General features: G+C 52.8%; 9 protein-coding genes across 9 annotated transcripts; 3 read left to right on the top strand and 6 right to left on the bottom strand.

Moving 5' to 3' along the window:
- Window positions 1-47: 47 nt before the first annotated feature.
- PV05_03371 (V-type proton ATPase subunit B) lies at window positions 48-2,277 on the top strand. Its single transcript, XM_013464008.1, has 6 exons — window positions 48-383; window positions 443-527; window positions 590-645; window positions 696-857; window positions 908-1,399; window positions 1,454-2,277. Exons 1-6 carry the CDS (start codon window positions 288-290, stop codon window positions 2,090-2,092), a joined length of 1,530 nt encoding a protein of 509 aa, XP_013319462.1. The 5' UTR covers window positions 48-287; the 3' UTR covers window positions 2,093-2,277.
- Window positions 2,278-2,837: 560 nt separating this feature from the next.
- Window positions 2,838-5,312, top strand: PV05_03370 (uncharacterized protein). The gene is made up of 2 exons (XM_013464007.1): window positions 2,838-3,940; window positions 4,111-5,312. The coding sequence occupies exons 1-2, from the start codon at window positions 3,112-3,114 to the stop codon at window positions 5,022-5,024; spliced, it is 1,743 nt and encodes a 580-aa protein (XP_013319461.1). The 5' UTR covers window positions 2,838-3,111; the 3' UTR covers window positions 5,025-5,312.
- On the bottom strand, window positions 5,224-8,044 carry PV05_03369 (uncharacterized protein). Its single transcript, XM_013464006.1, has 4 exons — window positions 7,531-8,044; window positions 7,315-7,477; window positions 6,205-7,263; window positions 5,224-6,132 (listed from the first exon to the last, which is right to left on the bottom strand). Exons 1-4 carry the CDS (start codon window positions 7,739-7,741, stop codon window positions 5,544-5,546), a joined length of 2,022 nt encoding a protein of 673 aa, XP_013319460.1. The 5' UTR covers window positions 7,742-8,044; the 3' UTR covers window positions 5,224-5,543.
- PV05_03368 (uncharacterized protein) lies at window positions 8,011-9,636 on the top strand. The gene has a single exon (XM_013464005.1). It carries the CDS (start codon window positions 8,911-8,913, stop codon window positions 9,226-9,228), a length of 318 nt encoding a protein of 105 aa, XP_013319459.1. The 5' UTR covers window positions 8,011-8,910; the 3' UTR covers window positions 9,229-9,636.
- A 93-nt stretch (window positions 9,637-9,729) lies between these two features.
- On the bottom strand, window positions 9,730-10,749 carry PV05_03367 (uncharacterized protein; the record flags this gene model as incomplete). The annotated part of the gene is made up of 1 exon (XM_013464004.1): window positions 9,730-10,749. One exon carries the CDS (start codon window positions 10,747-10,749, stop codon window positions 9,730-9,732), a length of 1,020 nt encoding a protein of 339 aa, XP_013319458.1.
- Window positions 10,750-11,158: 409 nt separating this feature from the next.
- PV05_03366 (uncharacterized protein) lies at window positions 11,159-13,992 on the bottom strand. The gene is made up of 2 exons (XM_013464003.1): window positions 13,152-13,992; window positions 11,159-13,079 (listed from the first exon to the last, which is right to left on the bottom strand). Exons 1-2 carry the CDS (start codon window positions 13,403-13,405, stop codon window positions 11,501-11,503), a joined length of 1,833 nt encoding a protein of 610 aa, XP_013319457.1. The 5' UTR covers window positions 13,406-13,992; the 3' UTR covers window positions 11,159-11,500.
- Window positions 13,993-14,204: 212 nt separating this feature from the next.
- PV05_03365 (uncharacterized protein) lies at window positions 14,205-16,251 on the bottom strand. The gene is made up of 4 exons (XM_013464002.1): window positions 15,679-16,251; window positions 15,424-15,625; window positions 14,865-15,376; window positions 14,205-14,810 (listed from the first exon to the last, which is right to left on the bottom strand). Exons 1-4 carry the CDS (start codon window positions 15,933-15,935, stop codon window positions 14,435-14,437), a joined length of 1,347 nt encoding a protein of 448 aa, XP_013319456.1. The 5' UTR covers window positions 15,936-16,251; the 3' UTR covers window positions 14,205-14,434.
- Window positions 16,252-18,637: 2,386 nt separating this feature from the next.
- On the bottom strand, window positions 18,638-20,823 carry PV05_03364 (uncharacterized protein). The gene has a single exon (XM_013464001.1). The coding sequence runs from the start codon at window positions 20,462-20,464 to the stop codon at window positions 19,844-19,846; it is 621 nt and encodes a 206-aa protein (XP_013319455.1). The 5' UTR covers window positions 20,465-20,823; the 3' UTR covers window positions 18,638-19,843.
- Window positions 20,824-21,697: 874 nt separating this feature from the next.
- PV05_03363 (uncharacterized protein) lies at window positions 21,698-25,853 on the bottom strand. The gene is made up of 3 exons (XM_013464000.1): window positions 23,356-25,853; window positions 23,078-23,307; window positions 21,698-22,996 (listed from the first exon to the last, which is right to left on the bottom strand). Exons 1-3 carry the CDS (start codon window positions 25,550-25,552, stop codon window positions 22,205-22,207), a joined length of 3,219 nt encoding a protein of 1,072 aa, XP_013319454.1. The 5' UTR covers window positions 25,553-25,853; the 3' UTR covers window positions 21,698-22,204.
- Between the last annotated feature and the right edge of the window lie 72 nt (window positions 25,854-25,925).

The raw sequence follows: 25,925 nt of genomic DNA, 5'->3' as shown, positions 1-25,925 counted from the left end.
CCAATGGATCTCTTCCGTGCTCCTCTTGGCTGCGGTCAGCGTCATTGGCAGCTTCAACAGTTCATCGCCTGGCAGAGCTGCAGCTCTTACTTGTTCGCTGAATTCCTTCTACCGTCTTTCATCTTTGGCGCTGTTCCAAGCGTCGAGATCCTCACCAGCTTTACCTGCCTGCATCATCGAGGCTAGCTGATTCGTGCATTTCTTTTCATCCTGCTGAACAGCTTTCCGCTCTGAGCACGGGATTCCTTTGCCTCTCCATCCTCATCCACCCTCCCCAGGCCGCTATCATGGCCGAGATAGATCACCGCATGGGCAGTGTCAGGCCTCGATTGACCTACAACACAATTGGTGGTGTCAATGGCCCTCTGGTCATCCTCGACAATGTACGTCTTCCACCATGACGCAGCTGCGTGGACTAGATGGCTGACCAGCATCCTCGCAGGTCAAATTCCCTAGATATAACGAGATTGTCAGTCTGACTCTACCCGATGGCTCGTCGAGGTCCGGTCAAGTCCTGGAGGCAAGAGGTGTGTTCTACAACTGTGCGGGCGCCGCAAGAGATGTGGAAGATTGACATTTGGTGCTTCAGGCAACAGAGCAGTCGTGCAGGTGTTTGAGGGTACGACTGGTATCGATGTAAAGAAGGTAGGCAACCACCCTCGCTACCCACTACGCATTCTGCTCACTCGCCGCAGACGAAAGTCGAATTCACAGGTCACAGCTTGAAGATTGGCGTCTCAGAGGACATGCTTGGTCGAATCTTTGATGGATCCGGAAGAGCTATAGACAAAGGTCCTAAAGTGCTGGCAGAGGATTATCTCGATATCAATGGCAGTCCCATCAATCCATATTCGCGGGTACGTTGGACATCTGCTGGATTCCACGCAGGACACTGACATGGATAAAGGTTTACCCCGAAGAAATGATCTCAACAGGTATCTCTGCCATCGACACCATGAACTCGGTCGCTCGAGGTCAAAAGATTCCCATCTTCTCTGCAGCCGGTCTGCCTCACAATGAGATCGCCGCGCAGATTTGTCGGCAAGCTGGTTTAGTGCACCAGCCCAACAAGGGCGTCCACGATGGGCACGAAGAGAACTTCAGCATTGTTTTTGCTGCGATGGGTGTCAACATGGAAACAGCTCGATTCTTCACCCGAGACTTCGAAGAGAACGGCTCAATGGAAAGAGTTACACTGTTCTTGAACTTGGCCAGCGATCCCACCATCGAACGGATTATCACACCACGACTAGCCCTGACAACCGCCGAATACTACGCATATCAGCTCGAGAAACACGTCCTGGTCATTCTTACAGATCTCTCAGCATACTGCGACGCACTCCGAGAAGTGTCGGCCGCCCGAGAAGAAGTGCCTGGAAGGCGTGGTTACCCTGGTTATGTAAGTATTCAAGCAGGAGTCTTTTTACTGGTACAACTTTCTAACCAATCGCAGATGTACACTGACCTGTCTACCATCTATGAGCGAGCGGGCCGTGTGGAAGGGCGAAATGGATCGATTACCCAAATTCCTATCCTGACGATGCCGAACGACGATATCACTCATCCCATTCCCGACTTGACCGGCTACATCACGGAAGGACAGATTTTCGTGGACCGAGGACTCTACAACAAGGGTATCTATCCACCCATCAACGTCTTGCCTTCGCTATCTCGTCTGATGAAATCTGCCATTGGTGAGGGCCTGACCAGGAAAGACCATGGTGATGTGTCCAATCAACTGTATGCCAAATACGCCATTGGTCGTGACGCTGCTGCTATGAAGGCTGTCGTGGGTGAGGAAGCTCTGAGTTCCGAAGATAAATTGTCGCTCGAATTTTTGGACAAGTTTGAGAAACAATTCATCGCACAGAGCCCATACGACAAGCGGTCGATCTTTGACAGTCTGGAACTTGGATGGAACTTGCTTCGAATCTTCCCCAAGGAACTACTCAACCGTATCAACCCCAAGATCCTGGACGAGTTTTACGCCAGAAAGAGTCATGGTAAAGAGAGACCAGGCAACAAGGATACGAGGGACAATGAGGGCGGTGGGAAGCAGGTCAACGGCGAGCCAAACTTGCTAGATGATTAAAGGGGACATGGACAAGGACGCGTTTGTACTTCTCAACGAGTGAATCCCAATGGAAGCATGTTTTCACTGGCTGTCGGGAGCGTGGGTTCTTGCGTACAACAGTACATAGAATTATAAGATAATCGGCAAGAAGGAGTTTCTCGGACATTGTCTTGTTCTTTGCAAATCCCTTTGCTGATACAAGGATTTCCATTCCAGCGTCTTCCGGGCCAAATTGTCCAATTGCTGTACGGAGTAGTCACTCTAGTCACTCTAGTCACCTAGGTACTTAGTCCTCCGTATGCGAACTTCGTTTCGGGGATGGCCGCCCAATTGATTTTCTCCTATTTCCTCGCCTCTCCTCGCCTCGTCTCGCCTTCGTCCATACCGTGATGTAATGTCACTTGATGGGCACAAGACTAGAAACCCTCGCTTACAATTTTCCTTCTTCCTCCATTCGCTCGCTCGCCTGGCTTCTGGTCTGTCATGTCGGGCTTCCAAGACGGGCAAATTGTCACACGACACAATCAAGACCAGAGCACACGCAAGCAATCCTTTTCTGCCTCAAATGGAGGATCTTCGCCTCGGATCCATCCAATCTGACATCCATCAGTGTCTGCCGGGGTGCTTCAGCCATCAAGCTGGCGTGCCTTTGGAACATGGCGCCCGCTTGGACTAACCTAGGACTCCCGTCTCTCCACATCCGTGCCCATCAGCTACAAATATCGTTGAAAATTGCATCATTAGCGGCCTATCTCCCTCCTCAATGGCCTATTGCTATCGCGCACAAAGTCAGCATTGACGACTGAATGTTACTTGTTCCTCGTGGTCATCTCTCTCCAATGTGTCATGCTCCCACTCTTGCTTCCTATCACCCAACTCCAAATATTGCGTCAATTTAGGTCTACAGCCCCTCAGCTCCTCTGCCGTCTCAGCAAAACTTGAGACTCTCGACGGAGGAGGTGCTTAGGAGGGATATGGTAAAACCACAGGGTGCAGGAGGGAAGTCTGAAGTTACGTGAGGAATTTCTACCTCGGCCATGTGGTCATTGGTGCAGTACAGGCAGATTCGCAAAGACGTCGAACAAGAATGGGAGCGTCAGAAGCGTCGCACTAGTAGTGAGGACGAGGAGGCCAGAGGCGAGTCTGAACTGCAAAGGCCTATCTCTGGTGTCGCTTCTGCATCGTCCACACCGCCGCCGACAACTCCATCAGACAGCGCACGAGAACCAGAACCAGAACCAGATTTGGAAAAGGCTTCCCAATCGCCGCAGAAGCTCACTGCGCCCCGTCGCCCATCCCAGGCGCACGACGACGAGAAGAAATACGACGCCTCGCTTCGACGGCACACAAGCGAACCGAACTACCAACACCACGATGCTTCCGGCAACATCGTGGTTGGCAAGGAAGGGCACGACGACATTCTGGATCCGCATAACTGGTCACTCCGATCTCGAAGCGCCAACATTGCCGTCCTCTCGCTGCTGATTTTCACTCAAGGCTGGGCCAGTGCCGCAGACTCCCAGGCCAACACGGCCATCTCACAGGCCCTGCATGTCAGCAAGGTCGCCGAGAACCTCTCGCAGGCTTTGTACCTGTTCGGCATTGGGTGCGGCTGTCTTTTTGTCGGACCGCTCTCGGAGACTCTGGGCCGCAATCCGACGTATCTGGTCTCGACGTTTATTTACCTGTTCTTCGTCCTGGGCTCGGCACTGACCAAGACTTTCGCCGGACAACTCTGCTGTCGGTTTTTCGTCGGCTTGTTCGCAAGCGCGACGCTGGGCATCAACGGCGCCAGTGTCGGCGACCAGTTCCGGCCGGTCAAACGAGCGTTTGTGTTTCCGGTCATCGCGTGGGCCAATGTTGCCGGTATGTTCACTTCTTTTCCAACTGCGCCCATGTTCGACAACCGCGGGCCTTTTGGCCTCAGATCCTCTTGCATTTCCGACTCAGCATGGTCCCCCGCCTTTTTCCCCCTTGCTCGCGTTTGTCAGTTCCTTTTGTCAATGGCCGGACACAACTGATGTCCAATGTTACAGCTCCTGCCATAGCCCCCATAGCCGGCGGCTGGATTGTGTCCTCGCCTTCCCTCGGCTGGCGATGGTGCGCATACATCACACTGATAATCTCGGCGTTCGCCTTTCTCGTCGCGCTCGTCTTCCTACCAGAGACATACCTTCCCATCCTGGTCGACTGGAAAGCACGGCACCTCCGCGCCGTCACCGGCGACCAACGGTACGTCTCGAAACACGCGCAGACCGCTTCGTTTTTCGGCAGGCTCAGACAAGTCCTCCCCATGCCTGTGACGTTCTTCAGCTCGGAACCCGTCGTGGCCGTCTTGGGAGGCTACCTGATCCTCCTGTATGTCATATTGTTCTCCTTCCTGTCCGGGTTCGACTACATCTTCAAAAAGACGTACGGTCTGTCAACGGGCATGACGGGCTCGTGCTTCGCCTCGATTGCCGCGGGGAGCACGGGGTTTACACTCAGCGCCCCCGTGCTCTACAGTTGGGCACGCCGCGCGACGGGCCATGTCTCTGGCGCCCACGTCGCGCCCGAGTTTCGCTTGTGGCCCGCCATCATCACTGCGCCTCTGCTCCCCGTGAGCCTGTTCTGGCTGGGCTGGACGAATTACCCGTCCATCTCGATCTGGTCCGGGCTCGGAGCGTGTTTTGTCTTTGGCGTCGTCGCCACGGCCATGTATGTCAGTTGCTATGAGTATATCATCGACAGTTACGGAGAGCATGCGGCCGTGGCGCTGGCGAGTATAACCATGGCCCGGTATCTCGTTGCCGGTGGCATGGTCATGGCCGCGAGGCCCATGTATGAAGGTATCGGCGTGCACTGGGTGTGTACCTTGCTTGGGTGTATCGCCGTCGTGCTCGCGCCCGCGCCGCTGGTCTTTTTTAGGGTCGGGGCGAAGTTGAGGGAGAAGAGTCCTTATGCTACATGACGGCGCTGCCCCGTATGGTATGGTCCGCGACGACTCGGGACTTCGTGGCAGAGACCCGTCTCGAGCCTAAACTCCTTCCTATAGGAGTCCATGTACAGTACGGTTGTACGAGTTTACGGCGACAGAATTTCCGACTGCCGGGTAGTGCAAATACGAGCCCTCGAGATGACTGATGAAGATTATAACGCTGGCGAACTCGTGATTTGGAACTTTTTCACCTGCGTTGTCGAAATACATAGATGATGGGTAGACCTAAGTAATTGCCTACTGCCCTGCTCAAGAGGCATGCCCGCTCCGTGACGCTGTCAAAGAGAAACACCCCACCGAATTCTGGGACGCTCAAGCCAAAGGCCAAAAGCCAAATCGTTCAGCGTAGGGACAACTGATACACGCCAAACGCTCAGCGGCAACGACGGCATAAACCGTCCAACAGGCATCAAGCGTCCAAGACATCGAGTCAAAGCAAGGCAAAACTCCTGCCAGGCACAAAGTAGGTATCTGCCACGGAGTACTACGTACTCAGGCACCACCATCGGCGGAATACAATTGCCGCTGCCGCTCTTGCACCTCACCCGTCTCCAGCTCGCGGGCCTCCTGGACGGTGGACAACGCCCTGTTCAAGCCCTGCCTACTCGTCCTGGACATGAGACTGTGTTGTCTTTCGAGATCCTCCTCCTGCATTTGGCCCCGGCCGGGGCTGGTGCCGAATCCCATACCGCCGCCGTCGTCAGCACCACCGTTGCGGGAGATCTTGGGCACTCTCAAACTCCCGGCCGCGCTGAAGGTGCCTGCATCCGCAGTCATGGGCCGGTTGCTTCTTATACTGCGCTGCTGTAAGAGCGGGCGGCGTTCATCGCTCATGGCTGCGATCGCGCGCTCCCGTTGCATCGCGCGGCCCTGGATATCGACGTACATGACCAGTGCGACGCCCAGGACTAGGCCGGCGGTGGCGAGGCCCAGGTTGATGGGTTCCGGGTCGTCGCCGAATTCATTGTGCAAAAGGGCTTGCAGGCCCGACTGGGTGAATGTGAAGAGGCCGGAGAGGCAGATGATTGCACCGTAGACGGTGCCGAAGGTCGCGTAGCCGAATACTTTGGCCGCGTAATCACTACCACGAACAAAGATTAGCCAGAGACAGAGCAGAAAAGAAGGAGATAAGTGAAGCTGTCAGGACACTTACGACATGGCCGAGTAATATAGCGGTCTGAACAAGCAGAACAAAGTGACATTCGCGTAGGCCGCCCAGTATGTTGGTACAGCACCCAGGACGCCGATGATTGTACTCAGTAGGACCAACAGATTCAGGACGGCAACCGTACTCGTATGGTCCAGTAAGGCGCCAATGAATGGGACAGTGACAAGACCGCCTATCGGCAACGCCAGGTCAAAGAACTCAATGACCTTGATGGCCGCTTCTTTGGAATTCAACATGTACACGTATTGCGAGTATATCGTCGCGATAAAGAAATTGAAGCGTGCCATTTGTAAGATGGTGAAGAGTGTAATAAGAATGAACCAAGGTGTGCGGAGCTGCTTCGACGCCGGGACACCGTGCAAGACGCCCCAGACGCCACTGTTGACGCGGATCTGGTCTTCTTTCTGCTCATACTTGTCTTGCTGGGCTTGTGTGCCGAGGAGTTCATTGATGGAAGTGATGGACTGCCGGCGGCGCATGGCACGCTCGGAGCGCACGCGCATGATTTCCATGGCCGTGTCAAGTTCGTCGTCGGAGTCGTGGACGTCTTGGGTGGCGTCGTTTGCCTTTCCGAGATCTTCGGCAAGCTCGCCGCGGGTTTCATAGCTTTTGGTCGGCATTATCGTGAGCTGGGTGATGAGGATGAAGATAGGAACGACGAGGTAGACCAGAAAGATCTGACGAGGGCCGAACGCGCGGTGTGTCTTCTGGTAGATGAGTCGGAAGATGAGAAATACCGAGGCCGAGGCGTCAAACGCACCCGTCACGAGAGCGAGGATAAGACCTTGGAAGCGAGGGAAGGCGTTGGCCAGGTGAAAGGATGGCACGAAGGTGAAGGTTCCACCGAGGGAGAGAAGGAAGCTCCCAGCCGGATACGGGTCGAAGGGACACTCTTTCGCAAAGGCCATTAGGATGGCTCCCAGCATGAGGAAGACGGAGCTAGCTATGCCACAGACCCTGGGGCCATAGCGATCGAGAATGCCGCCGACCAGCAGGGCGGAGATGTTTGCTGTGACGGAGGCGATGATGAAAGTGAGGTTGAGTCTGGAGAGGAGTCAGTCTTGCTGAAGATGATGGTTCCGTGATGAAGCTCACTTCTGGTCTTGCATGTAGCACAAGCGAAAGTTTTTCCGCAGCTCCTCATCGGTACAATACTCTCGATAGACCCCTTCTTCGACAAGAATGGTCTTCAAAGCATCAAAGCCAAAGACGATGCCGGCTGCTAGCACACATGATAAGACGCCCACAAAGATTTGAGCTGTCGTCGGAATCAGTTCTTGGTTCTTTTTGCAGGTGCACGAATGAACCCACCTATTCGTAGCCCCGTAGATACTTCATATGCCGGGAGGTTTTCGAGTTTCTCGACTACAGCCTCTTGATTCAATCCTGATCCCAGGCCAGGTGGGATGGGATCATAGTTGATTTGCAAGCTCGGTTGTCGGGAAAGTCGTAAGCTTGCTATGTCATCAGCAAAATCTTGGTCAACGCCTTCGACAGCCGAGACATGCTGGGCTAAGGACATGAAGTGGCGTCTTTTTGGATCTACAGTGGTACTTGTGTCGTGATTCTGTGCACGGTGGGATGACAAGAGAAATGGAGGGATTCGGATGTGGACTTTTGGGGATTGTTTGTGGCTTGGAACGGAGTCTTGTTGTGGTTGGTGGCGAGAGGAAATTAAACACCGGATAAGACCTTCCGAGATGATTGATGGCAGCTGATGGTGGGGTGTAAGCGAGGAAAAATAGCACCACGACAAGGATCAGGTGTTAATACGAAAAGAAAAAGACTGATCTAGCATGGAGGGATGGAGGTTGTGATGGACGAGATGCAGGTTGATGAAAGAGAGACGATGTCGATGTCGATGTCGGTGTCGATATGAAGGGCGGAATTCTAGAAAACGATGGAACGGACATGATCGATCGACTTGAGCTTCACTCCAACATCAACACCAACAACTTTCTCATCTCGTTTCTCACCCTCCTGCAACACAATCATCCGCAAAATGCTTGTACCAACAGCCAACACCCTATTCTCTGTCCTGTACCGTGGTACTGGTTATTCCCAGCTTTATCAGGTGGGACCCTGTCACGAAAACATCTTCTTTCCACCACTCCGACCCCAAGTCCTACTCTGACGTGGAAACCATATTGAAACCCTTTTCACGGATCAGATATGCCGAAACCCTCGCCATCGAACTTCCACGCGATGCACCGTCGACTGAAAGTATGAATGACTTCACAAATCGACTCACTAGCTCTTGCATCGAGAAAAGATCTTTCGGTTTGGATGTGCGTGAGGAAGTAAGATTGAACGATGACGATACTCTCGCTGTCGAAGACGCATCCTCGACGTATGGCTCGACTATCTTCTCGACGACCTGAACGGCCTAACAGCGGCAATTTTAAGGCGCGATCGATTCAAGTTGTGGTGCTCAGAATACGAATATCAGATGGGCAGGCACTTTCATGGCTTCTTCAGCCGAGGTGGTATCTTCGGCGACGGTGACTTTCATGGTGGTGCCTGGGGCTGCCTGGAAGATGAGCTCCTTGACCACATCCAGAAAGCCTTCCACGACAGGTTTATGAGTGCCAGGGAGCACGTTATCGCCGCACAGAGGGACATCTTAAGAGGGCGTGGACAAAACTGTGGTCCGACACATGGACCAAGAAATCGGGCCCTGGTACGCCCGCGATGACCTTGGACGACAAGGATTGCAGGCAAAACTTGGGCACTGAAGAGACATTCTGGGAGACATATTATCCCGATGGAATTGAGCCAAAATTTGGGAATGAGAACCGGGAAGACACGCAGCAGATCAATCTGGTACATCGTTTGGAGCTCCCCGAAGCACGAGACCTGACGGCCTGCCAGACATTCCCGCCACGCATTAACGCCTGCAAACACTGCGATCAAGACCCTCTCACGATAGAGGTAGCAAAGTCGTCTCGGCAGCCCTTACGAGAATATCTGTTCAAGTTCAGACAGGGCCTGCATGGTCAGGGTGGTTAGGCCCCATTGAACCTCCTACTCGGAGCTCAACGTTCCAAGACCAACAAGGCCACGTCGGAGACCTACCCGGCGGCAAGGTCACTGCTTCGAAAACGACTGGCCAACCCAGAACAGAGGAAGAGCACCAACCCGTCCAAGATGCTCTGGCGCCCACGACCCCAATGTTCGGTCAACGGCGTCCAGCATGGCTATGAACGATCAGCTTCACACGGACTCAGACTCGGCATTTTCCTTTCCCTTGGAATGTGGAAGCGATGATGGAATAAGGAAGACCTCAGAGGAACGGGGTTCATGTACCTTACTGTGCTTGACAACGCGAGCCAGACTCCAGACCTCTCGTAAGTTATAGTTAGTCGAATCCAACACAAAGTATTTCCTCCTTCTGACTTACTCCCATATACTACTAGCCTGACATAGCAAGCTGGTCGAATACATCACCGTGATCACCATCCATTCCCCATCCGCCATCCTCGAGTGGTCGTGTTCCTTATCAAGACCTGACTAGTCCATACCATCCACAAACCTCCGAAACTCGAGGATCTCCTTGGCCAAAGCCTCACCCTGCTCCAGCGCCATCATATGCACCCCCGGATCCAACTCCTTGTACTGTACCACTCCCACCTCTGTTCCTGTTCCTGTTCCTTGTGAGCAGCACGCCTCCCAGGCATCCCTCAACCTCCTCATATGCTCCGGCCCCGTACTCGCATCCTGCGTTCCACAAACGATGAGCACAGGACCCTTGAAACCCCTCGAGAGGTCCTTCAGCTTGTCCAGCTTGTCCAGCGTATTCAGCCCACTCATCGCCCTCCACGCGGCGGCCCAGTTCTTCACACCGATCCTCTCCAAGCAACTCCTAGCATACCGCACACCCTCGTCGTCTCTGGCGATCACTTCGGCCGAGAACCATCTCGCCAAAGTCTCGTCCATCAACGGCTTCACGGACCGGGCCTCTTCCGCCCTAGTCGCCCTGCTCACCCACGACGCCTGACTCTGCCCGGCCGTCGTGATCAGACCCAAACTGCGCGTGCGCTCCGGATACTTGAGCGCAAAGTACTGCGCCACGGCGCCTCCGTACGATTGGCCGTGAATGTCGGCCTGTTGCACGCCGCAATCGTCCAGCAGCACACGCAAGTCATCCGCAAGGTGTTCCAAGTCCTTTACCGGAGCCTGAACATCAGCCTGACCGCTCGTCGCAACCGCAGCCGCATCCGCAGCCTCCCCATGACCACGGAGATCATACGATATAACCCGCATCCGCATCCGCACATCATCTCTCGCATTACCATCACCGTCGCCGCCGCCGCCGCCACCACCGGCAACAAGCCGATCAAACACATCATCCCACATCCTCCTATCCAACGCCAAAGCATGGATCAGAACAATCGGCACCACTTTGCTCTTTGGGTCGGAATCCCGCACCACAGTCGTGTCACCACCTCCGATTGGGCATCTCCTTTCGTCGTACGCATACTCAGCACCTAGCCGTGCTAGCTTGGTAGTATCCGGTGTCTTCTCAAACATCTTTCAAAAACGCCTCCTGCGCCCCTGGAACGGAAACGGCACACAACACGTGCGCGCGCGACCCACGAGGCCACACAAATGAGTCCGCACAACTGAGGCCGCACAACTGAGTCCGCACAAAGTCTTCTGCAGCCGGTCGGGTCAACAACAGACAAAATTCTATCTTCTCATATCCCCAGATCTCAACAGCCGTGGACTGCCTGCTCCTCACGCGCCCAAAATTATAGATGATTAACTTCCAAGTTAGGCTCTGGTCGGCAAAAAAAATGTGACTGCGAGAGCGAGAGAAATGTGCACATCCGAGGAATATATCTTGCTAGGTGATATCAGACGACAAGCCACTTTTGGAGAAGGCCACTTCTCGCGGGCCTTTGGGTGTTTGTTTGGCCATGTCAACTAATAAGTCACGTCCAATGCAAAAGTGGTGGATTTACTCCAATGGGGGCATCATCGGGGGGGCATCATGGAGAAATCTCGATAGCCGGACCTCGATGACTAGACTCCGTGCTCTTCGGTAAAGAGTTCTCTCCAATCCTGCACTACCAACCCTTATAGTAGGGACGTTGTGTGATGCCGTCACTGGTTACTAACCCTCAGGTGCTGGATATGCTTTCTGACCAGTACTCCGTACAGCTACACCATCAACCAGTGCAGCTAAAACATAAGTGCGCTGCGCCTCAATCCATCTTTAGGCCATGGCATTGCAGCACACGCACCCGTCCGCAACGTACAGTATTGCCAGCGGAACGTCTCATCCAACGTAATACCCCATCTCCATGTCCAACATGTCCATGCTCATCTCCATGTCCACCGCATCGACACCTGGTTCCATCACCATCACCATCACCATCATCCCATCCAATTTGTCCTTGACATGCTTCGTTGCCGCGTCTCCTTCGCCTCTCAACATGCAGCTCGCATCAAACGCCCGCCGCAGCCAGTATGTGGCTCCCTGAAAATCATTCAAGTGCCCACAAATCTCAGCCATATCCTCCATCGCATAAGCTGCTCGACTGTCCGGGAAATTCACCCCCTGCACGATGTTATACTTCTGGATCACGGACGAGCAAATCCCCCGCGCCACAGAGTACTCCTTCATGTCGATGTGTATGTGCACCAACTCCGTCATGGCCATACACAAATCCGTCATGCTGATACTGGTCGGTTTCTTTTGGTGAATGGGAATGGCAAGTTCGGCCTGTGAGACCTGTGAGACCAAGGTTTGCTCGGCCACCTTGACCAGAAGTTCGCTGTATTGTCTCGCTTCTTGGAGCCGCTTGTCGCGCCGGAGGAGAGCGATCAGCGAGCGACGAACAGTGAAGGTCGCACTATGGTCCCCACCGAGGCTGTTGATCAACATATCCAGAGTGAGATTCAATGCTGTTTCTGACGCCAATCCAGAATCGTCCTCCTGAGATATTTCGCGGAAGAGAATTGACAATGGGTGTCTAGGTGTCAGCCTGATCGTGGCCAACTGGGAAAGGTACCGGAGGATGATGCTACGGACCACTGGACAGACCCTGGTGTTGACAGGCGACAAGACCGTGAAGACACTGTTCAGGAACAGGATGGGTGCGTTTGTGAGCATGCTTCCGGCGAAGCGACATGCCTCGTTGAGCAGCGGCCATGCCAGAGACGGAGTTTTCGTCTTCAGAAAGTATATGGCTAATTTGACATTCGACCAGAACAGGCTCGATAAGTCGGCGGCATCATGGATCTCGGCCGTTTGCAGACGAATGGTGTCCAGCTGAGCCGAGTAGTATATTTTGGTTTGCTCGAGGATAAGTTCGACGTTCATTGCGCCCTTGGCTGGGAAAAGCGGAGGACTTGGGCTCAAGACTCGATCGTCTCGACTTGGAGGGTAAGTGGTGGGCTGGACGGCCTCATTGTCGCTCGACGAGCCCCCTGAAGGTGTCAGAATCGTTGAACTGCTGTAGCCTGACACCGGGGTGACCAAGGCCATGCGGTTCGAGGAGCTCACGAACTCGGAAGTCCTATGTGTGGTATTTTCCCATGGTCCTGGCACACGAACCATTTGGCCGGGAGACTCTCCTGAGCTGCTTGAATCAGACGACTCTTCTGCCGATTCTAAGACTCTCCTCCTCTTCCGGCTGGGCTCGATCTCTGCACCTCTTCTCTTTCGAGCTGTAGCTCTAGAATGCCGCAACACACGATGAAATTTGACCGGCTTGTCCTTGAACGTGATAGTATCGAGCGACCGATTCTCAAGATGTGCCTGAGCAATCCGGGCAGCGAGCAGTTCTTTTTCTTCGGCACGATAGTTCTTGCAGATATTCCACTGCTTCAGCCGGGTGGTGTACATTCGTTTGCTGGGTGATTGTCAGCTTTCAGGTCACTGGGACTCGTGGTGGTCTTATATGGTTAAGCAAGGAGGTACTCACGTTGCCTTGAACTTGTACTCAGTCTCCATTATCTTTTGCACCTGACGAAGAGGCAACTCCCTGTCCTGATACAGCTGGGTGATCAAGTCGCGGTGTACGTTCCACTCTTCAGCGGTCCGAGGGACGACTGCTGCGGACCTTTGGACAAGAGGCACATTCACACCGGTTGAAGGGCGGGGCAACAACGGCGGGTGTCTGTGGAGTGAAGGAGTCGCTGTAACAAAAGGCATGCCATGAACTGTATGTGCCGCCATCTCGTTCGTAAAGTCGAAGGTGCGCGTTGACCCGGTTTTCACGACCGAAGAACTCAATGAGGTCGAATGCAGGTCAAAAACTGCGGGCCTTCTTAGAGTCCTTCAGCGGTGGATCGAGCCAAGTTGGGAGACAGTGTCATGGATCGTGCAGGGTGAAACTCGAAACAATGCAAAAAGACGCTCCGTTCGCACGATTCAAGCAAAGTCGAATCCAGCGCTAGAGAAGGAATCAGGAAAGACAGTAGGATCTCCAGCCTGAGTACTTATGATCTTCACTCGGGCTGTGCCGGTCAGCTAGTGACCGAAACTCGCATGACCCCATGGTCATGAGAAGCCAGGCAGAGCGTTGGGCGGTCGTGGGCGGTGCGGGCTAGTGTAAGTATCGTGGAGGACTGCAAGGCGTTGTCGCCTCGAGCTGGAGAATGAGGCAGTGCTTGCAGGGCGCTGAGTGGCTGAGTAGCACGTCAAAATCCCCATGCATGAAGCGGTCGCACAGAAGGCGAATCTCAGGGCGTGCCAATCATCAAGAGTCGTCTCATCTGCGGTTCAATAAGAACAGGAGGACTTTTGCGTTGGGCAAATAAGCGGTGAAAGGCGAGGAGAAGTGCAGAGAGGGAAAGAAAATCTCGAGGTTTCGTTCGTCGGTCGTCCTTACGACTTACCCTCGGTTTCCATTGGTAGAACCTAACAAAAAGCAAGCAGTATCTTTCCCTGTCGGACTCTCAGCCACGATGCAGACGAGCGGACCTCTTCATTGCAAAAGGAATCAAATCTGCCTTATCAAGCGACGTTGCTTCCCAACATGACAACAATGCCTTCCATACAACGCCAGCTGGGACAGACAATACTGGCATCGGCGGCTGCGACATTTCCACATTGAATGTGCTGCAGATAATCCTCATTACTCACATGGACTCGCACTCGAGGATTCCAATGTCTCGTGCTAGTCTGGGTCACTCTGACATCATGCTATGGTACATATTATAATATACAAGGCAACCGAGTAATGCCTTTCTCCTCGTACGTCGTTCAACTCATCTGGCCAGCATGACCTATAATTCCACTCGTGCTGTGGTCCCTGGACGCCCTTCTCGAGTGATGCACAATCCTGTTCTTCCCCTCGTAAGTCACCATGATATCCGCCCTCTGATCAGTCGAGGGGAGCGTCTGATGCGTGCTCCTCGGTAGCGTCAGGGACGAAGAATGCATGTGTACACCGGAACTACGCACCCCTCCCATCAGATCCGCCCACAAGGCCCTGCAAGCGGGTAAGCTGGTGACAATGTATATCACTGTGTTCCAACACCCTTGGAGAGGAAGCACGAGACCGGATGCGAACTCCAAGCCGAACTGAGGGTTATTCGGGCTTACGAGAGTGTAGACTCTGTTGATGGTGGAAGGAACCCTATGAGACTGTTCAGTATGGGCGACAACAAAAAAGAGTTTCGATGATGCATACCAAACAACAATCAAGGCAACGAAGAACAACATCGCCGTCTTGCAGTAACTCAAAGCCGCTTTATTCGCGTCCACGACCTGGATGTTGGGCCTCTCGACGACAACTCTGGTCTGCCTCTCCGGGAAGTTATCATCACCGGATGGGAACCCCATATGGGTCGGGCTCGTCATCGAAGTAGGACTTGTGATCCGATCTTCCATGTACGTGTTCCGTGGTGAACTCAACCCCCTCTTGTGGTCAGGTGTGTGCGGTACTTGACTGTGAATAGTGACTCCATATCTCTGCTGAGGCATGTCTCGCATCGAGTATTCACGCTGCAATGTTTCGTGTTTGCCTGCTGCAACTTGATTGCTGCTGTGATTTCCAGACGACAAAAGCTTCTTTCGCCACCGAAACACGACCAAACCGACCTTGATGTAGACGAACATGGTGATGAGGATGACGAGCCACACGGGACCATAGAAGGTCGCAATTCGAAGGGCATTCCAGTCCTCTGATACCCAGCACCACAGCTTGGAGGACGGTCAGTGCGCGTCAGAAAGGTGAAGATACTACTCACCACAGCGTCTCCATAAATTTTGCCCTTGTCAGGTGTGTCGATGAACAGAAACACGAGTGCCGGGAGGAACGGAACACCATAACACGCAACGAGGTATCTCCATTCTAGTGTCCGTAGTCTCGTAGCGTCATAGCGGTGGAAGAAGGACAGATAGACATTGCAAGCCATGGCGAAAGTCCACAAGGCATCAGCCGGCATGAACCTGCCATACCGAGTCAGGGGGCAATCTCCTAGCGGTATCGTGGGCAGGCTTACCATTGAATCAAGAATGCTTGGAATTGACATAATGCGCTGTTGACTCCTAGGCTGATGCCCGCGCGGGATATGAGGGTGGCGACATTGGAGAAAAGATTCCCCCAGCACGCGTAGAAGACGAGTCTGTTGATAGCCTTTCGGAACCGGTGATCAAGAAGGAAGGTGAAGATGATAAAGATGGCCCCGATGACGGAAAAGACAGAGGCCACCTTCTCAGCAGTATCGAAGGCTTGAAGCTGTGATGCTGAAAATGCCATTGTCACAGCGAAGTGAACCGCGACACAGACACATTCCAAGAACCCGCGACGAAAGTCAGGTCCCTAATAACTGCCAGTACTTGTGGGGGAGAAGTCGATGTTTTTGAATCTGGTTCTCAGCGCTTCTCCCATGGTTCGATTGCATACGAGGTACTACGCAGATGGCTCCAGAAAATGCAGGACGGGTCCACCCGGGGTTGGACTTGACGACCCATAGGCACTGGGCAGGGACACCCCTGGTAGCAATCTTTGACCATTGATGATGGTTAGTCTCCGGGCTGGCGAAACTCCTTTCCCAAAGTCCAGACCGGGTTGGCGTCGCTGAAGAGGAGAAAGAGCGACGGGCAAGTGGAAACATGGGGAAATGGAAAATCGTCGACGTTGAAACTCACTAGAGTGAGAACGGGGAACGCCATCCGAATGGGATGGTTGCACAAGTGGACCGAGTCCTCTGGCTGTCGAGGTTAGCGAAAGCACGGAAAGAAACCTGGACTGGGTTGGACGCTAGGGTGCCATTCGATGACAAACAGCAGCGAGGACAAAGAACTTGTGTGGTGGCAGAATGCGGCTCTTGGAAAGTGACTACTATAGACGTCGACGCCGCTCAACTTGGGGGGGTTGATTATCAAGAAAGCGTAGAGTGCGAGAGTGCCCAGGCTACGCAGGCGTAAATCGAGAAGGCCGGAGGTCCGGGACGACACAAGTTTTGCATCCTTTGTGCTGTTGTTGCCAGATGATTCGCACCAAGACAGCTGTCACCCGTTGTTCCGAGCCAGAGCCTGAGCCTGAGGTCACTGACTTACTGTACATAGTAGGTACGAGTATGAATTCTGAAGACTGACCACTGACCAGAACAAAATTCTCCTTCAACTTGTGTTCCCGGCAAATCGGACCGCGCCGCTAAGACGAGAACTTATCCAATGATGGTCTTCGCGCATGGCGAACCGTCTCCTGGGCGACAGGTACGGCCTATAAGGAATGCAGTACTGGTGCTAGCTCGCAGCCTCGGTGCCTGGCTACCTTAGGAAGTACGTACTACGTACTCGTAGTAACCCCCCGAGGAAGAGGGGAAAGGATCAATGAGTATCAAGCTACTGCAGGGACGGCTGATGAAGCAGCCAAACAAATACTATCACTATCGTACAAAATACTTGGTACTATGCACAAAAGTGATGCAGAGACCTGAACGGTTCGCTGCGGATTGCTCGTACCATAGTACGGAATACTGTGATAGACACACTCGCTAGTCCGCTCCAGATATAGAATTTACGACGCAGCACCATTTCGATCAGTCCACTGCTGCCGAGGCAATGACAAACCGCGAAGTCAGTCCCAGTGTGCATACATTCTCCCGAGTCCTCGACACATCTTGTACCTTGGGCATCCCCATATGTAGTAGTTGAGACAATGAAGACGTTTGGGAAACTTGGAAAATCAATCAAGTCGATCTCGCTGGTGGCAGTTAACGTTGTGCGGAACACGGATACACCTGAAGGCCTTTCCCGCAAACAACTCCATCCTGTGACCGCACATGCTTCTTGCTCGTGTAGGCAAGGCGCTAGCGTGCGAGCGGTGACGACTTTTGCGCAGACAGCCGGACAGTATTCATGGCTGCTGCTGCTCGGTGTTTCTCATCGTCCTCAAACGCGCGGACAAGAAAGAATAACCACCGGGTAATCTGGCTGAGCGCGCACGTTCTTCTCCTGCTGGCGACATCTTCCTCTGCTGCAGAGTTTCTTGTTGCGACGACTAGACGCACAGAGAAACGTCCTTCTTACTTTGATGCTACGAGGTTGCGTACGAACCACGTCTGTACACGGCCCGGCAGAGCACAAGCCCCGAAGGACCTTTCCCGAAGGGTGTAATGTTTCTTTCGTGCCATATTAGACTCGGTCATGGCCAAAGGTGGAGGAAGCACAACTGGACTTGACAAACCTGGGAATTTTGCCCCCCTGGTCCGTGGGGCTCCTGTCTCTGGCTGAGGACGACGGGCAATGTTGACCGAGGCATTTGATTTTGGTTGACAAAAATCGCAAGACCCAATGCACCTCAGAAACCGATCAGGTGAGGCAATAATACTGCGCCCTTTCCGTGTTTCGTGGACTTTGATGCAGGAAAGAGAGAGCCGTACCACCCTTGGGTGATTCTCAAAACCTAGACGTCAAGATAGACCTCTGGAGTTTCGATGATCGGCCCTGGAGAAAGTATTCCGCAGCATTTGGCCTAGCTCAAGTAGCTGCAGTTGGCCAGGCGTTGCGTGGGTTCTCCTGTTTTCGGGCTACTACCCTGTAGGGGGCCTCTGTCACTGATCAAGCTGCGGAGTGGCTCCCTTTGGAGACGAGGCCGAGGGGACGAGCCATGGTCGAGGACCTTCTCTTTGTCTGCTCCCCTCGTTGCCAGCACACGAAGTAACATGCCAAATATCCACAACATGCACGGATCGACGACCAGGGCGCTGCTGTGTGTTTGCCGGCAATTACCAGCCAACTTCCTGTGGCCTGCGTGATCGACCACAGTGTAGACGGACATGACGTATGGTAGGTGCTACTCGTAACAGCGTAGGATTCTCAGGTCCTCATTTCACGGTTTCAAAATTTGCTTACCCATTTCCCCGGCATGGACATACATGGCAATGGCATTCCAAAAGAACGACATGATCGACGGTGGGCTGATTTGGTGTATGTACAGTATCCGTACAGTACAGTAGATCTCCTTATCCACCAAAGCCATACTTAATGCAGTGGTTGCTCATGCAAGTAACTAAAATATGACTCTTGGCTCCATCTCTGATCATCGAATATTGAACCTTGTTGTAACCTAACTAGTCTTCACGTCGTTGCGTCAGGAGTCGAACCAGTAGCGAAATGGTCAGCACGAGAGAGAGGATGACTGCAGGATCCCCTCAATACGAGTCCTTGTAGGTGTCGCGGAAAGTGTGCGCTGCCTAATCTGCACGTTTGCACATCAGAGCCTCATCAAGACCAACAACAATCAATCGCGCTGTACGGAGCACGCTGACCAGCATGAACAATAGTGCGCACGGCGGGTTCGCGGATAGAACTTCATGCATTGGCGTCAAACCCTGGCCGCCCCTGAAGGTGGTTCCTCCGCAATGAACAGGGTTTCCCTCAACCTTATGAGGCTTACTGTGCATGCGTCTTGAGGTCACTGGCGGGCCCTTTTGCAGTTCTTGAGTGGGCATGTGCCTGGAAAGCTGATGGGAGATCATGAATGGGGTACACATTTGGCAGCATTAAGTGTCGATGATCTGGAGCTTCTTTTCGACCGCAAAGGCTTGTCTGCAGGTCAGTGGAGGGACTTGCCCTGGATGCATTGCCATCGGCCCGTGTGTGAAGTCCTCCAAAGCGAGCAGCTTGCGCGATAGGAGGGCAGCAGTGTCTGAGATCTCAAAGTGTCTGCTGTCGGCGTGATCACTGAAGACTCGCCATGCCGGGCATCGGCCACCGCAGGAATACCAGGCAGTCCCCCGTATGTCGTGCCCGAGAACAAAGAAAGATTTGAGCAAAAATATCAGAAGAAGAGAAACGGGCCCTCAAGCCACGAATTGCATTTGAAAGACCGCCAATCGAGAACAATCTGTGTCCCCAAGAAGTCATACCCCCGTAACGCCTCCGCTCATATGATTGCACACGCGAGCAGACGCTCGTGCCCACTTTCCAACAATGTCATGAACCATAAGCACCTCCACAGCCAGTGGCAATGCAGTCGAGGTCAAGATGCGAAGGGGAAACACTACCTCTGTCTCCAAGGCAGCTTCCCTTCTCCCGTGCTGTTGTTCCATGATCGCATTCGTGCAAGATTTCCAACTATGCACATTCATTCCTTGTCGCCGTTCATCTCATCGTCGGTCTGGAGGAAAGCCCTGCTTCCCCATATCGAAGTCGAGCTCATCTCTTCACCTGTTGCTGCCCTCCCTTGGCATGATAGCTGGGCATCTTCTCATACGCATTCGGACTCGGCTTCCTCTTCCCCTTTCCTTTTCCACAGCCATCCCCTCCAGCACCCTTCCCATGATTATGCTCGAACTTCCGGCCCCGTCTGTTCCCAGTCATCCTCGCCCCTCCATCATCGCCACTGTCCCCTCCGCTGTTGTCACTGTTGGAATCACTGTCACTACTGTCCTCCTCACTCGAACTCTCCCCGAACTCCCTAGGCCGATGATATATGCAGCACACTTTACTGCTCTTCCGCCCCAGTCCTTCGTTGTCAACTACATCTTCGGCCCAGGTTATTCTCCTTCTCAGCGAGGTGCTCCCACTCGCATCGTGTGCGCCACGCAGTCTCAGCACAAGCGGTTCCGGCGAGACACTCCGCGAGCTTGCGCTGTCCGGCGGCGTGATGGTCTGTGTGGCCGAGCCGACGTTCAGGCCGCGCGTCGCTGTACTAGGACTTGCGGCAGATCGAGGTGCGATGTGCGAAGTTCTGAGTGCGCTGGGTCCTGCGACTCCAGGTCGTGGCGAATTATTGCGGCTCGACATTGTAGATAAGGTCGAGGCAGGTGTGCTCATGTTCTTTCTCTCCAAGTCTCTAGTCCTTGTGTCCAATTGTACTCGAGCGGGCGAATGAGGCGTTCGAAAAACAATGAGGAGTTAGAGCGAATGCTCAAGGCAAGTCAGATCGATCGGTAGTGAAGGTCTTGTAGATTGGCTGTTGGACTCTGCGGCGAGAAACGGCTGGCTGGCTGGTGGTCGTCACAAGGGAAGGCAGGAAAGAGGGTGATGAATATAGTCAGTATAACCTAAGGGACTCCCCGGGTCAGTCGAAGGACGGAAGATTGAGATCGACAGCTCGTTTGATTAATGTTGTTGACTGTGATCACGGCACACACAGACGGGGCAATGGAAATTGGCGCAAACGCAGATGATGCAGTTTGTCAGTATGTCAGATGCGGACACCCGAGGCTTATAGGCGGTTACAACCACGAGACAGCGCCCAAGCGCCCCGGAAAATCAAGTGACGCACTCGCCCAGAACTAAGGTACTGATGGCACCCATGCGTGACATGTTAGGATTCCTCGGGCTTCTTCAAGGGCCCACCAGGCCAAACGGATTAAATGTCAGACAGTCTTTTTGTCCACCATCTCCGCAGCAGAACCACTGGAGAAGACATAGCATCATCCGTCAGACCACTATTATTTCATGCAAGCATCGCCTGTCTTCTCCGTTTTCTTCACACCCTCACACCCTCACACCCTCACATCCTCAATCAGTCTTATATACATACAATCACACCCATCTGGCATCATGAATACTCAACGGCGCGGGTCGAGGCCCGTCCACCGGTCTTACCGCCGACTCGCCTACTCTCTTACCACCCACCACGTGCGACAGGCGCCTTTTCTCAGCTGCGTTTCTGCTTGCTCACAGGAACCGGAGCAAACACGAAGTCACGGACAACCGCCTCACTGGGGCACGCTACCAGAACGAAGACACGGGGCGGACAAGAATCGAGCTGTGTCTGGCCACGCCCTGTAGCCATTTCCATCCACAACAATTCCGGAGCTGACTTGCATTTGGCGAGTTTGCATGACTGCTTGATATAACTCAGCTTTCACAGTCGGTGAGATACGCATGATGACTCCTCAGCACCAGGGACCAATATAGGATCGACGGCTTTTGTGACATGAGCCAATTGAGTGGAAGAACGCCGCTCTTGGGCCATGAGACGAAACAATACGAAAGTGAAATACTAGGTACGAATTAGATGAGGCAATTTATAGCTGGGAACTGCCGGTTGTCGACCGATCAAATAGCAAGCGCCTTCCATATCGGGTATTCTGAACTACTGCATAGGGCCAGAGAAAGTCGGTGGTTTCGTGAGTGGACTGTGGCTGGCGATGTCACCATCTATTTGCTAGCATTGACCTGAGCTGAACACCAATACTGACCGCTGCGAGACTCTAAGCACGCAAAAATCATGCCCGATCCGAGACTGTCAAGCCATCATCTAGTAAATATCCTGCCAAAAGGCCATGCTTTTTGGTATCTCAACACAGCCCAAGAAAACATTACACATTTCTCAACGGCATCGGATCATGCTTCGCAGCCGGCTCAGCCAAGGCAAACAACATGCACCAGCACCCGGCACCCACGCGGTCGCCGCAACTAGCACTTGTAGAACATCCAACCACTTTCGAAAGCTTCTTCTTGGTCTGGGTGCTCCATGGCATAGTGTTCCACGGAAGGTGCGACGGGCTGAGAGTCCTCTGCCGTACGTACAGCGAATTCCGTCCGTAACTCTTCTTCTAGTCACAGCTCGTCATCCTGGTCCAAGTCTGCTGGCTTGATAAGACCGCCGACCTTCATGGCACGTTCACGCTCGGCTGAGGCAAGATCCTTCTTCTCCTGTTCGCGTTCGTCGGCATATAATTCGGCATTGTCCCCACCAAACTCCTTCAGTGAGATCAAAAAGTCTCGCAAATGAGTCTTGAACTTGGTTGCATCCTCATTAAGGGTGAACAGTCCGCTGACGAAATGCTGGATCTGAACTTCCTGGAGGTTGGAGAAAGCAGTCCGCAAGAGGTTGGCGGTAAATTCGGTCACAAATTGTTTGTTGGAAGTACCTGGAGCTGCCTGGCCGTTCTGATACAAGGGCTGAGAAATCTTGTTGGCTTCAACCAGTTGGAACATGCGAGCCAACAACATGCACTGCGATTTGAAACCAGCTTTGTGATCCGAATCCGTGAGAACGAAGAAGACATCTTGCAGGATGGGAATGAAGAATTGCTGGAAGAAGACGCCCGATGTTTGAGGGTCTGTCTCGGCCATGTTGTTGATAAGCTCCAGGCACATTGACAGGCCGGTGTTTTCGACTTCGCGGTTGTCGTGTTTGCTCGCCCACATGCACGAATCGATAATCAGCTTGAATTGTCGACCGTCGAGCTTCAGAAGCGCCGGGAAGCAGAACAAGTTGATCGCTTGTAGAAGCTTGAAGAACTCGACTCGGAACTCGGGATACTCGTGAAAGTCCTTGTTGATCATTTCAAGGGTACATTCGAAGATTGCGTCCATGATCGGTGAAATTTTGTCCTCCATCAGGTTCTGCACTATGTCAGCAATTGCTCTCTCATTGTGTCGCAAGTCTCTGACCAAATGCCGAGATCTTCTTGGGGTCCAACGTACATGTAGCTTGTGCACAACAGTAGTCGTCACACTGAGGACTTCGGCATCTCGAGCGTCAGGCACATTGCGCTGATAGTCGAGCAGGATAGCATCGAGCAGTGGCGGTACCATTGTGTCATTCACCATTTGGAGGTCATCAGCCTTTTGCACGTAGATGTCGACAAGCTTGAGAATTTCCTTCTTGATGGTACGGAGACCTCGGACTTTGGGAGTCTTCGTCGCAACATTGCCTACGTTAGGTCAGCACACAGCGAATCCTTGAAACAACCCGGACTCACCTCCAGAAGCAACGGCGTCTGAGATCAACGAACTTGACGCTCGGTACATGTTGAGCATGTCGTGATAGATGCGGCCGATTTGAGAGTAGAAATACGTGCCGATCGACGAGCAAGCAGCGACATTGGTCTTCATGATGTTACCAATAACTTTGATGGTTTCGCCATCTTGGAGAATGGACGAGTCGCGGTTCGCCTGAGAAATGATATTGTCCCATGCCTGGTTTGGCAGCGACATGAGATTGTCAATCAGTCGATCCTGTACGCTCTTCTGGCCCTGGGCGGAGATCATGTAGCCACAGGCTTCGTAGAAGGTATGCACTTGCTGAGGAGTAAGGTCGCAAGTGATCTTCTGCATGTTGCGGACGATTTCATCGATGAAAGGTTCACTCTCACCAGGTTGTAGAGCCACAAAGTGTCGCTTGCACTTGTTTGCAATCTTGATAAATGTGTCGCAAGCCATGTCTTGAACACCTTCATGGGTCTCATGCATGAATTCGAATAGCTTGTTGACCACTGTCTTCAAAAACTTCCAGTGAGCCTTCAAGAAGCGAGGGTACTGTCCAACAATGTACATGATGTTGCTGGCCACGACAGCTTTGTTGTCTTTGCCACGCTTCATCTCGGTGAGGCCAAGCAGATCCTTGATCACAGTGACCAAGAATCGTTTCTCGGTCTCCTCGTTCATTGCACCGGATATTGAGCCGATCGCCCAGCATAGAGTGTTGCAGTTGTTCCAAGACCACTCGGAACCGTCAACTTGTCGTGCTAGTTTTTCGGACATGATGTTTTCCGTGTCAACAACGTCCAAATGCGTGAGGTACACCAGGCATTCACGGGTGGTCTTGTAGAGTTGAATCGTGTCGCTTTCCTTGACGAATTCTCGGACAATTTCTCCCTCATCGTTTTCAACAATAAGAACTTCTTCAGGGCGCACCATCTTTTCTACCATGACTTGCCTCAGGCTCGTTAGAACTTGGCTGTACTTGTGTTTCCGCAATGGGTAATTGGCGAGCGTGCTGGGATGAGCGGCACCACCGTTCGCCAGCCCACTGATCCCCATGCTGACGAGCGGGTTGAGTTCGGTGATTGGCAGTTGCTGCATCTCTTCGTACAGTTCTTGTACTAACTTGTTCCAGTATTCCAAGCAAATCTTGAAAATCTCTCTGTCGTCAATCAGACTAATCTTGATCAGGTAGAAATGGCCAGTCAGTAAGTAGTCCGGGTTTGGTAGTCGCTCAATGGTTTGAAGATGTGCTGAGAAGTAATTGCAGAGGAAGATGGCCAGATTGAGGATGTATTCTTGTTCTGATGGCTTAGCCTTTGCATATGCTTCACGAAAGTCTGTCTCGAGCGAGATGGTCTTGGACACCACTGTCAGAGTTTCTGTGAACATCTGGATAAGCTTGTCGTCGTATTCAAATTGTTGGCCTAGGTGCAGACCACCAATTTCAGTCAAGCATTTAAGGGTAATGTTGCGGAACTGGTCGACTTCCAGGAATCGTGTCACCAGAGTGTCAATGAGCTTCGTCTCAAAGATGAAGCCCAAAGGAATCCAGTTCAAGAAACGTAGCAGTGTTTCTAGAGTTGCCTTGACCAGACTGATGTCGGTGGCTGTTGTGAGGACCTCATTGCAGAGCTGGAAGATGGACGAAAACTCGGCGCACATAGTAGTCTTCAGGTTTTTGGCCTTGGAGGAAGTCATCTGGTCTTGCGAGAAGTCGAAGACCTCCTCGGACAATAGTCGCAGAATGGTCATGTTGTTCTCGCACACTGACAAGCCACTGTGGCATGCGGAGATGATTTCGTTGATGAAAGTCGGCCAATGATGCGGCCACTCTTGCTTTAAAATTGTGACCAGAGTCAGATCCAGCTTGTTGAGAAAGAGTTTGTTGGCCTTGAGAGATTCCTCAGTTTCTGAAGCCTGCAGAATCTGGTTGACCACAAAGTTCCGGATTCCCAGGCACTGCTCTCGAGGTAGAACCTTCCATCGAGTATTGACAACATCATCCAGGACCTGAAGACCAAGATATTTTGTTGGCATGTATGCAGACTCTTGCAGGACCTTGTCCACCATCAACCATGCATCTGGGTTCGACTTGAACTCGTTCAGTTTTTGTTGGGCCTGCTTCTGCACTTCACCCTTGCCCTCTTGGAAAGCCTTGACGGTGGCATCAAGCTCTTCGACGGAGACCGACATGACTGGAGGTTGTAAGAGAGAAGCGCTCAACGAGCGTTTGAATGCGCGGAAGGTGTACCAGTGAGCGGCGGGGGAGGTAGGCTTTGAGGCTGGATTTGGTAGGACGGAATGATAGCGAAAGAGAGGCGGAGAAGGAGAAGGATTGAATGGCAGTTACTGATGCGGTAGTGGACCGAGTTGATCAACAGGCTGAGACGAAGATGAAGAAGATTAAGAGACTGGGCGATGTAAATGCCTGCGCGGCGAAGTGGATGTCAAAGCCCAACGCGTGAACGAGGCGAGGCAACCGCGGTGGTTCTAGCACAGTAACTCCAAGACTTGCAAATGCAATGCAGATGATATCCGCTCCCGCCCTCATTACTAATAATCGATC

Source organism: Exophiala xenobiotica (assembly GCF_000835505.1).
Source record: "Exophiala xenobiotica strain CBS 118157 unplaced genomic scaffold supercont1.2, whole genome shotgun sequence".
NCBI lineage: Eukaryota > Fungi > Ascomycota > Eurotiomycetes > Chaetothyriales > Herpotrichiellaceae > Exophiala > Exophiala xenobiotica.
This window is presented reverse-complemented; position numbering and strand designations above follow the sequence as displayed.

Excerpts from the sequence above, each read along its gene's own strand:
- PV05_03371 (XM_013464008.1), top strand. The coding sequence starts at position 288 with ATGGCCGAGATAGATCACCGCATGGGCAGTGTCAGGCCTCGATTGACC. Across the intron at positions 858-907 it reads CCATCAATCCATATTCGCGG|GTTTACCCCGAAGAAATGAT; the intron begins GTACGTTGGACA and ends ACATGGATAAAG. Across the intron at positions 1,400-1,453 it reads GGCGTGGTTACCCTGGTTAT|ATGTACACTGACCTGTCTAC; the intron begins GTAAGTATTCAA and ends AACCAATCGCAG.
- PV05_03370 (XM_013464007.1), top strand. The coding sequence starts at position 3,112 with ATGTGGTCATTGGTGCAGTACAGGCAGATTCGCAAAGACGTCGAACAA. Across the intron at positions 3,941-4,110 it reads CGCGTGGGCCAATGTTGCCG|CTCCTGCCATAGCCCCCATA; the intron begins GTATGTTCACTT and ends CCAATGTTACAG.
- PV05_03369 (XM_013464006.1), bottom strand. The coding sequence starts at position 7,741 with ATGTCCTTAGCCCAGCATGTCTCGGCTGTCGAAGGCGTTGACCAAGAT. Across the intron at positions 7,478-7,530 it reads ATCTACGGGGCTACGAATAG|CTCAAATCTTTGTGGGCGTC; the intron begins GTGGGTTCATTC and ends TTCCGACGACAG. Across the intron at positions 6,133-6,204 it reads CTATATTACTCGGCCATGTC|TGATTACGCGGCCAAAGTAT; the intron begins GTAAGTGTCCTG and ends TGTTCGTGGTAG.
- PV05_03368 (XM_013464005.1), top strand. The coding sequence starts at position 8,911 with ATGACCTTGGACGACAAGGATTGCAGGCAAAACTTGGGCACTGAAGAG.
- PV05_03366 (XM_013464003.1), bottom strand. The coding sequence starts at position 13,405 with ATGGCGGCACATACAGTTCATGGCATGCCTTTTGTTACAGCGACTCCT. Across the intron at positions 13,080-13,151 it reads GAGTACAAGTTCAAGGCAAC|CAAACGAATGTACACCACCC; the intron begins GTGAGTACCTCC and ends ACAATCACCCAG.
- PV05_03365 (XM_013464002.1), bottom strand. The coding sequence starts at position 15,935 with ATGGCATTTTCAGCATCACAGCTTCAAGCCTTCGATACTGCTGAGAAG. Across the intron at positions 15,626-15,678 it reads CAAGCATTCTTGATTCAATG|GTTCATGCCGGCTGATGCCT; the intron begins GTAAGCCTGCCC and ends TCGGTATGGCAG. Across the intron at positions 15,377-15,423 it reads AAATTTATGGAGACGCTGTG|CTGTGGTGCTGGGTATCAGA; the intron begins GTGAGTAGTATC and ends CCGTCCTCCAAG.
- PV05_03364 (XM_013464001.1), bottom strand. The coding sequence starts at position 20,464 with ATGAGCACACCTGCCTCGACCTTATCTACAATGTCGAGCCGCAATAAT.
- PV05_03363 (XM_013464000.1), bottom strand. The coding sequence starts at position 25,552 with ATGTCGGTCTCCGTCGAAGAGCTTGATGCCACCGTCAAGGCTTTCCAA. Across the intron at positions 23,308-23,355 it reads AGACGCCGTTGCTTCTGGAG|GCAATGTTGCGACGAAGACT; the intron begins GTGAGTCCGGGT and ends GACCTAACGTAG. Across the intron at positions 22,997-23,077 it reads CTGTTGTGCACAAGCTACAT|AACCTGATGGAGGACAAAAT; the intron begins GTACGTTGGACC and ends GACATAGTGCAG.